The sequence below is a fragment of the Urocitellus parryii genome, chromosome 6, assembly GCF_045843805.1.
Source record: "Urocitellus parryii isolate mUroPar1 chromosome 6, mUroPar1.hap1, whole genome shotgun sequence".
Taxonomy (NCBI): domain Eukaryota; kingdom Metazoa; phylum Chordata; class Mammalia; order Rodentia; family Sciuridae; genus Urocitellus; species Urocitellus parryii.
Window position 1 is genome coordinate 195,252,715 of NC_135536.1, and position 9,898 is coordinate 195,262,612.

General features: G+C 49.6%; 1 protein-coding gene across 1 annotated transcript; it reads left to right on the plus strand.

Annotated features, from left to right (window-relative positions):
* The first annotated feature begins 4,350 nt into the window (after positions 1–4,350).
* Eppin (epididymal peptidase inhibitor) lies at positions 4,351–9,311 on the plus strand. Its single transcript, XM_026408339.2, has 3 exons — positions 4,351–4,441; positions 5,831–5,962; positions 9,139–9,311. The coding sequence occupies exons 1-3, from the start codon at positions 4,351–4,353 to the stop codon at positions 9,309–9,311; spliced, it is 396 nt and encodes a 131-aa protein (XP_026264124.1).
* The last annotated feature ends 587 nt before the right edge of the window (positions 9,312–9,898 follow it).

The window sequence follows — 9,898 nt, forward strand, 5'->3', positions numbered from 1 at the left end:
TAACAAATACAAATACCGGTGAGGATGCAAGGTATACTTAGACATTTTTGGTAGGACTGCAAATTAGTACAATCACTGTGGATATCAGTGTGGAGATTCCTCAAAAGACTAGAAATAGAGGGGCTGGGGATGTGGCTCAAGCGGCAGCGCGCTCGCCTGGCATGCGTGCGACCCGGGTTCGATCCTCAGCACCACATACCAACAAAGATGTTGTGTCCGCCGAAAACTAAAAAGTAAATATTAAAATTCTCTCTCTCTCTCTCAAAAAAAAAAAAAAAAAAGACTAGAAGTAGAAACACCACATGACTCAGCAATCCCACTCCTTAGTATTTATCCAAAAGAACTAACATCAGAATCCTATATAGCCATTCCTGCACACCAAAGTTTACAGCAGCAAAATTCACAAGAGCCAAGTTATGGAACGTCAACAGATGAATAGATTAGAAAATGTGGTATGGATACACAATGGAGTTTCATAGAGCCACAAAGAATAAGATGGTGTCATTTGCTGGCAAATGGATGGAACTGGGGGACATCTTGATAAGTGAAAAAAGCCAGACTCAAAAAGTCAAGGGTTGAACATTTTCTCTAACATGCAGAAGCTAGAGAGAAGAAAAGAATTAAAAATAAAAAAGGATCTCACAAAAACAGTAGAATAAAGGAAGGGAAGGGAGCAAGGAGAACGGGGAGGAAATAGGGCATCAGGAGGACCAAACTACGTATGTGCACGTACAGATACATCACGATGACCCCACTGTTCTGCAGAGTTATTAGGCACCAGTTTTTAAAAATAGAAGGGAAATCAGTCGAGTTAGAGGAAGGGGATGGGGAGGTGGGGAAAGGGGAGGTACTAGAAAATGAAATTCTGTTATGTGCATGTATGAACGTCACAATGAACACCACCATTACACATAATTATAATGCACCAACAAAAAGTTTTACAACTTGACCTATGATGTTTATTAAAGATCATAGTTGCTGAAAAACAAAATAAGAATAGAAACTTGGTTAGAAAACTTACATACTTTTTCTGAAATCTGAAATTTTTTGATAATACATAAGTTCTCCGTTCTTTGAAGACTGAAGCCAGTACTCCACTCCCAGCATCAAGACCATGTTTCTGCCACAGTGCTCTATTTTAGCAATTTTTAAATACTTCATCTTACAATTTGTGCAGGTTCTCTACCTCCTCATCTGTGAATTTCAGTCTCATATTTTCCTACATAATTATTTTCATATCATCAGATTTGGTTAATGTTTCTGCCCATAATCACATTTCCACCCACCCACTTACCTGCCAACCATCAGTCCTTTTATTCACCTGCCCATCCTCTCACAGTGCATCCAGGTACCCCTCCCACTTACCATCCCCCTGTTGACATTCCTTTCAACGTATTCCTTTGCCCACCATCTCTTCACCCCATATCCATCCTCTTACCCTTCCTTCTCATCTGACTTTTACCAACCTAGTTGTCTATTTTATGTCCAACCTTTAATCCATCTGCTTATTATTTACCGCTCTCTTCTTCTTTCTCGTGTGAGCACACACACACACACACACACACACACACACTCCTTCATGTACATCAACATACTTATCCCACTACCTGATCTTCCCTCTGTCTGTCTATCCCACCATCCAATCAAACAACTTCCATCAACAGACCTACCCGATCACTAACCTTATATCCAGTCCAACCCACTTCACCCATTCTTCCATCCACCCACAATCCTTGCATTCACACACCCAGATAGCCATGCTTTCCTCACCTCTTCCTACTCCTCTAACCAACCTCGTGATGTGTTGTCCCCTGAGGGACACACATCAACACACACATCCATCCTTCCTACACTGATCCACCCACCAACCCACTCACTGTCCACACACCCACCAATCTCAACGTCTCCTCCTCTATTCACCATAGGCTGTCTCCATCGGTGGACACACGTCTGCCTACCTTTCTGCACACTGCCAGTCCCCCGCCTACCTCGCCCATCCTGCAGAATGCACTGAGGATTTATTCTGGGCCTCTTCGTGTTCTACGCACCAGGTTCTAGACACAGGCCCATTTAATGGACCTCAGAGCTTCTTAAACATGCAACTTGGCAATTCAACTAGAGGCACGTGGAACAACGCTGAAAGACCCTGACAGGAAATCAGCCCAGGAGACAGGTCTTGGTCCACTGAAAAGCAGGAGAAGCCAGGTGGAGGCCAGTGGGCTTTGGCTCTCCCTGGAGCTCACATTCTGAGTCCAGGATCTGGGCCTGAAGTCAGAAATCATGCAGAAGTCAGACTGGGGCAGAGTTAGGGCCATGACCCTCAATGAGGGTGGATGAAGGAAGAGCAAGGACCCAGGTGGGTCCCTACCCAGCTTTCTCCAAGAAAGTAGACGTTAGCAGGGGCCCAAAGCATGATTCATTCCAAAAACTCAAAGACACCCATTGCATGTTCCCTGCTTAAAAAGTGAGACCCATGGGTTGGCCGGGGAATTAGATGAGACAGAATGTGGCGGAACAAACCGAAAGAGTTTTAATTTATTTTCAAGAAAATGAAGAGAAGAAAGAAGCCTTAACTGGGGTCCCTGGGAGCCACTGGGAGATCTGTTGACGCTGATTCTTCAGCTTCTGTCTCTACTAACGATTTCCTTCATTCCCTGGGACTCAGCATTCTTTACCTCCAAGTCCACAGTCAAATGTCATACCCTCAGCTTCATCAGAACCTCCCTAATGGCCTCTGGCAAGGACGCTCACTCTCAGCCCCCTCTATCCTCATCTCTGACACCTGCTGGATGACATTCAGCGGCATCCTCACTTCTCCGGCCCTTACGGTTCCAAACTGTAAAACAAAGCAGTGGCACCAGGTGGTCCCTCGGAGCCCTGCCACCTAGGTCTTCCCTGTGTCCCTCTCCCCTGGGCTGAGCTTGATGGAAGCAGAAGGAGGGCAGCCCTGCCTAGGACATCTGATGGCTCACCAGAAATTGCATTCCCTTGGGGCTGGGGATGTGGCTCAAGCGGTAGCGCGCTCGCCTGGCATGCGTGCGGCCTGGATTCGATCCTCAGCACCACATACAAAGATGTTGTGTCCGCCGAGAACTAAAAAAATAAATATTAAAAAATTTAAAAAAAGAAATTGCATTCCCTAGCCTCCTTGAGCGAGCCTGCAGAGTTGGTGGGATGGATTCCCACGGGAGCTCTGCTGTGATCTCCTGGATTTTGTGACCATAATAGTTACTCACTGATGATGGGGCTGGCTTTTTCTGACTTTTCTCTGTCACAGAAGAGAGTTTTGAGAACGATGGTTGGCACAATAAGGCAACTCCTAGTCGGGAAGGAAAATGGGAACCTACAGGTAACTCAGTCTCTGAAGAGAGCCTCTCCCGGCCAGCAGCCTGGCTAAATGGCTGTGGGTGTGTGGCTCCAGGTCTCCAGCAGCCTCGACCAGTCGCTCAGTGAGCAGCCAGCAACTCTGAACCAGAGTCTCTCAGGAAGTTCTGTTCCTTTTGTAGCTTCTCCTCCAACGAAGAGTTTGCATCCGATGTGACAGAGACTCCCAACAAGCCCCTGCTCTCCAAGCAACGCGCTGTGACCAGCACCATCTGCGGACTGTCATCAGCCTGAGCCCTGCCAGCACCCGCTGTCGTCAAACATGAAAGACCCAAAGACAAGAGGAGGGGGAGGGGGCTGGGGATGTGGCTCAAGCGGTAGCGTGCTCGCCTGGCATGCGTGCGGCCCGGGTTCGATCCTCAGCACCACATACAAACAAAGATGTTGTGTCCGCCGAGAACTAAAAAATAAATATTAAAAATTAAAAAAAAAAAAAAAAAAAAGAGGAGGGGGAGGATGGCGGGAAGACACCGCGGGAGGGAGAACCGGACACCCAGGCCCTGGGGGGCCTGCAGAAAAGAAGAGAAAAAGCCAGGAACAGAGAGGCACAAAGGGACAGATAGCAAGAGATGACATTGTCAGCGGAGCGGAAGGGGCCGGTGGCCAGTGTGTGTGTGGAACAGAAGGAGGCCATGCGCACTCCCAGAGTTTTCCAGATAAGACCTGGGAAGTGGCATTCACTCCCAAGTCGCCTGGGAAGTGTGAGCCAAGCTCTGCCCACTCGCCCCGCTGGAGAGAGGGCCCAGCCCAGCGCAGCCAGGGCTTAGGGATCACAAGAGACCCTTCCCCCAGCTCTGGCTCTCCACGCCAGTCAGTCCCACTTGATGGCCTTGGGAACTTGGTGTTCCTGACAAGAAAGGGGGTGGCTGGCTCTTCTCCAGCTCTCGTCTCCAGGGTAGAGGCCCTGAAGGGACAGGCTGGCGAAACAGCCAGCATTTCCATGTTCTGGAACCATCTCTCCTCAGAATGGAGCCTGGTGGACTTCTGAGAGTCCTGGTGCTCTTCATCCTCTTCGTGAATGTCCAGGGACCTGGCCTAAGTGACCGGTTCTTTCCCAGTAAGTATTGGGCCTCTGTCTTGCCCTGGGCAGAGGGGAGTTTGCTGGGAGGGGGGACCAGGAACAGTCCCTCACATCTGGGTTGCTTCCTCCATCTTGGCCGTGGCCCTGGGCTGGGAGCGGAGGGAGAGAGATCTGTTCTGTTAGGGCAGATCCCAGACCTGGCAGTTTGGGGCAGCAGGGGGGCCTTAATGGATCTGGCAATTATGTGAGGGGCTATAGAAATCTGGGCAGACTAAGGGTCCTTCTCCCATCCCACAAGAAAATTAGATCCTTTTCTCAGGATAGTGCCTCCATCTTCTCCCCTTTTTTTCCAATGTAGTCCTATGAAGTGTCTTTGCATCCCCAGAGGGTTTTGACTTTGGAGTAAGAAGAATATCTGGGAGCCCCTTTCAATGTAAGACACTAATACTCCAGGAATATATAAGTAAAAATAATAATTGTTAGCATTTTCTGAACAATCAGAAAATAGAGATTTCTAAGTAGAGACTTAAAAAAAAAAAAAGCATTCTGGAGACATACAGAGGGGTTAAATCCTGACAGCCATATAACCTTTATATAGATTCCATGTGCTTCAGTTTCCTGATCTGTAAAATGGGACTAATCATGGAACTGACCTCATAGAGCTGCTATGGAGGCTAAATGAGGTGATGCGTTTTAAATATTTAAATGAGTGGGTGGCTTACGGCAAATACTTACCATAACTGTGCCTCCGTTACTCAGATCATTACTCAGATCGGAGCTTTACAGTCTTCTCCCTTCTTCCTCACGACTCCCTCAGGCCAAAACCACATCACAAAGGAAGAGAGTAGCTTCAGGGAGGGAAAGTGACAGAACAGTGTTAGAATTCAAAGCCCAAACTGACTCCAGGGGGCTACCAATCACTGTATAATGTCGCCCCCCAGAGGAACTCGCACCCAGGCTCACAGCAAGGCACAAAAGACCAGACCAGCTTAAACCTGTGCCCGTCGGTGGCAATTCCCCCCCCACCCCCCCACCCCCGGGCATTTGCAATGTCTGAGGACACTGGGTCGTCACCACAGGGAGGGGTGCCACTCGCATCTAATAAATTGAAGCCAGGGATACTGCTGAATGTCACCTGAGCAGGACGACCCCACTCCCAACAAAGAATCCCCCAGCCCAAATGCCACCAGTGGCTGAGAAATTGTGCCTTAGAGGGACTGGGGCAGGAAGTGGGACGAAGGAGCAGGCTGGGAAGGTAGAGATGAGGGACGTGTCAGTGGGGCTGGGAGATACCCAGGGGACCCTGAGGAAGAGGCTCCTAGTGACAGAATGACAGCAAACCTTCCTGTCTGCCCAGAACGGGGTTGGAAGAGGGTGGGCAGTGGCCCTCCAAGGCTCACACTTGTAAATCTGCTCCTCCCCCAGAAAAATGCCCCAGAATCAGAGAGCAGTGTGAATTCAGAGAGAGGGACCTGTGTACCAAGGACAGGCAGTGCCCGCACAACCAGAAGTGCTGCGTCTTCAACTGCGGGAAGAAGTGCATTGACCTCCAACAAGGTACCTTCAGAGCTGGGAACACTCCACCCACGCCCTGCCCCCTGCCCCCTGGGCTGGGTTGTCCCTGGTTCATGAGGGCTGTTCTCCGGGCAGGACTGCTGGATGTGGGAGGACTGGGATTTAGATTTATTACTGCTCCTAACATGTTGTATGACATGAATAATGTCCTGATCCTGTCAGGTAATGTCTGGGCCTCAGTTTCCCCAGATAGGTGATGGGTACAGCAGTGAGACTCGGTCAGCCGGCTTCTTGGCCACTTTTCACCCTTATGATTTTCTGAGTCCTCAGATGGTCCTTGTTGTCCTAATATATACTGACGCTGTTTGTTGTTGCAAGTGACAAGAATTTTCTTTCTCCCCCTTCCCCCACCTCCAGTATTGAGCATTGAAGCTAGGGGCACTCCACCACTGAAATACGTTCCCAGCTCCCCCATTCCTTTTCTGAGACAGGGTCTTGCTAAATTGCATAGGTTGACCTCAAACTTGCAATCCTCCCACCTCAGCCTCCTCAGTTGCTGGGATTACAGGAGTGTGTCACCATCCCTGGCTGAATTAAGCAATTTTCTTCCCTGTTTTCGCTTCTGAACGACTACCTCTTTAAATCCAACTTTGTACCAGGAAACCTCCCCTGACTTCTCCAGACCAGAGGGGGTTTCCTTTCCATCTCCCCGGGCTCCAGAAAAGACTATGAAGGGTTCTTTAGTCATTCATTTAGCTAATATTTACTGAGTGCCTCTAAGAGGTATTCTATTTTAGTATCCCTCTAATGAAATGCCTCAGACAGGCTGACTTTATAAATAAAAGAGGTCTGTTTAGCTCACTGTCTTGGAGGCTGAGTCCAAACATCATGGCACAGGCTCTAACAAGAACCACATGGCAGGTGGGGGGCACCTAAGAGAGAGAGAGAGAGAGAGAGAGAGAGAGAGAGAGAGAGATCACATTACCAACAGAGGCCCAAATAGAGACTGAGCTCCCACAGTCCCTTCAAGGTCACATCCTCAATTGACCCAAGGACGTACCACTAGGTCTCACCTCTTAAGGGTGTCACCACCTCCTGATACCACTATCTTGGGGACCAAGACACCAACAAATGGACCCCGGGGGCACACACTTAAACCATGTTCAAAGCACAGCACCCATAATAGGATCTGACCTGCTCATGGTGGTCAGGGAGGATAGAGGGGCTTCTCTGGACAGCAGACCTGGAGTTGAGATCCAAATGAAGGGTAATGATTTAGACAAAAAGAGGGTGGGAGGGTTTTCCAGGCACAGGGAATGGCACACACAAAGACTCAGAAAAGCAGGAAATGAACAAGATCAAGGCTCACAGAGAAAAGATCCTAGGTGTGAAAAGACGCAGCAATTCAGGTCTGGGGGCCAGATTATAGTCTCACCCTGATCCTAAGAGCCATGGAAACGCCCTGAGTAAGGACGGTGACATCCCAGGTTCGTGGGGTGCCTGCAGAGTGCGATAGGGAAAGCGGAGGAGTGGGGCGTGCTAAAGGGACTCGGAGAGAGAACAGGGTGACTTGAACTAGGAGAAGCTGGGTGTAGAGATGTGCTGGAAAGACACTGGGAGGCACATGGGCCAGACGCACGCATGACGCGCTGCCCAGACTCCTGCAGGTGAGAGCTTCGGAGTTACTCTCTGAGCCCCAGGTTGGACCAGATTTTTTATCTGGAGCAAATCAACAAATTTCCCTTTTTTCTGCCTCAATTTCTTCAGATATCAAAGATTACTTTGAGGATCAAATAAATTGATGCTCCCGAAGTGCTTAGAGCAATGATTGACATCCTGAACATAGGCACACGCACAGGAAGAAGGCCACAGGAACGAGGAGGCACATGGCAGCCACCCAACACCTGCTGACTTAACTCACTTGTCTTTCTTGACTGGGAACCCCTACGCCGTAGGGACTGTGCCTTGTCGTTGTCCCTTAAAGTGTTAGCACACAGGGCTAAATTGCCCAAGGACTTCCTGACTCAGTTAAGGGCAGGAGGCATTTGGTTCCACCCCCAACATTCCATAAAGTTCTAAACTGTGCCAGGCCACCTGCTAGTCATTGGAATTCCAAAATGCAATCAGACTCAATCCCTGTTCAGCCCAGAAACTTACGTCTCAGGAATGAGCCTGAAGATACAAACAGATGATAGATGTACACACAAGATTCAGAAACAAGGTGAAGAGATGCCGACCGGGTTCAGGCACCTGGGATCCAGAATGGAGTCAGGAGGGACCCTAGTGTGCTGAGTGAGGCTGAAGCATGTAGATCAAGGGGGCCTGAGGCAGGGGGAGAGGCCTGAGCCAGGAGTGGGAGCCAGAGAATGAAGGGCCTTGTGGGTGACAAGAAGAATTTGTCATGAAGTCAAGGTAGGTCTTACTTTGGCTTGGACTTCAGATCCATCAGTTCCTTCTCCCTGGCATGAAGGATTGGTTGGAGGGGCCAAGACTGGAGGCAGGGATAGCCTCCACTGGAGGATAGCTCAGTAGCCCCGAGGTGAAATTCTGGGGCTTAAGTTCAAGGTACTGGTGAGAAGTGAGCTATTAGGTGGTAGAAACAAACAAGACTTAATGGCTCAGCTGTGAAGATTTGCCTTCATTGAATTCATAGTTTGGTGGGGACCTGTATTCTTGCTAGGGTTGCTAAAACTAGGTAGCATGGGTGGATGGCCTAGCCAACAGTACTGCCTTACAGTTCTGCAGGTTTGAAGGCCAAAGCCAAGGTGTCAGCAGGGTCGATTCCTTCTCAGGATTGTGGGGGAGAATTCTGTTCCTTGCCTCTATTTTTCTGGCCATCTTTGGTGTCCCTTGGTTTGTAGACACATTATTCTGATCTCTGCTTCATGTTCCAGGGGTCTTCATCCTGTGCATGCGCCTGTGTCCAGATCTACCCCTTTTTATAAGGATGCCGATCATAGGGAGTAGGGTCCACCCTACTCCAATATGACATCCTCTTAACTGATTACGTCTGCAACAATCCTGTCTCCAGGGACTCGGGCACCTATTCTGGGATCTCTTGGCAAATGCACGTCATATGTCCCCAGAGCCGGCTCCCACAGTGGGTTAGGGAAAAGGAGCAGTTCCGGTGTCATCCGGGGTGGTTGCGAAGGAGAACACGGCAGCTGTTTTGTTCCAAGCTGAGCTGCTGAGTTCTCAACTCCGAGGTCTCTCTGCAGACATATGCACTCTGCCAAAAGAAAGCGGGCCCTGCATGGCTCTGTTCCGCCGTTGGTGGTACAGTAAGAACAATAACACCTGCTATGGCTTCGTGTATGGCGGCTGCCAGGGAAACAACAACAATTTCCAGACCAAGAGCATCTGCCAAAATGCCTGCCAACAAAAAACGTGAGTCCTGGGGCCCCGTTTCCCCTTGTCACCGGAGCCACACTGGGAGGTCTGGGTGTTGATTGATCTGTTCCAAGGGAGCTGTGTCCTTGGCAGACCAGTGCCAACAGAACCCGCTCCAACCAGGAGAGAAGACTGCACCTTGCAGAGGGGAGTTAGGGCTTCCCAGGAACTGAGGGTGGGGAGGGACATGAGGTGAATCAAAGCCAGCCTGAAGGAGGGACAGAGGTGGTGCAATTTCAGAAACCAACTAGAAAGGCCACAGAGCACCCACCTGGCACCGGTCACGCTGACCAGCCCGTCGTACCTTGCCATGGGTTTTCTCATCAGAGAGAGGTCTTTGCCTCAATCCAATCTCATTCCTTGTTCCTTGAAAGAAACTGACAGCTCCCAGTGCAAGCCCAGTGTGAATCTCCTCCTGTAGAAAGGTGTTAAACGCAACCTCAAGTTCAAAGCCAGCTACGTTTTCTACCTCAACAGGCTTGGTTTCCTGAATGGATAAAGATACATGGGGACAACCGTCAGGATTTGGCTCCAGCTCCAGGCTCTGTGCACCTGAGATGCTCCAGGTTGACCCCCACTTTTCCGGCT

Excerpts from the sequence above, each read along its gene's own strand:
- Eppin (XM_026408339.2), top strand. The coding sequence starts at position 4,351 with ATGGAGCCTGGTGGACTTCTGAGAGTCCTGGTGCTCTTCATCCTCTTC. Across the intron at positions 4,442-5,830 it reads AAGTGACCGGTTCTTTCCCA|AAAAATGCCCCAGAATCAGA; the intron begins GTAAGTATTGGG and ends CTCCTCCCCCAG. Across the intron at positions 5,963-9,138 it reads GTGCATTGACCTCCAACAAG|ACATATGCACTCTGCCAAAA; the intron begins GTACCTTCAGAG and ends GTCTCTCTGCAG.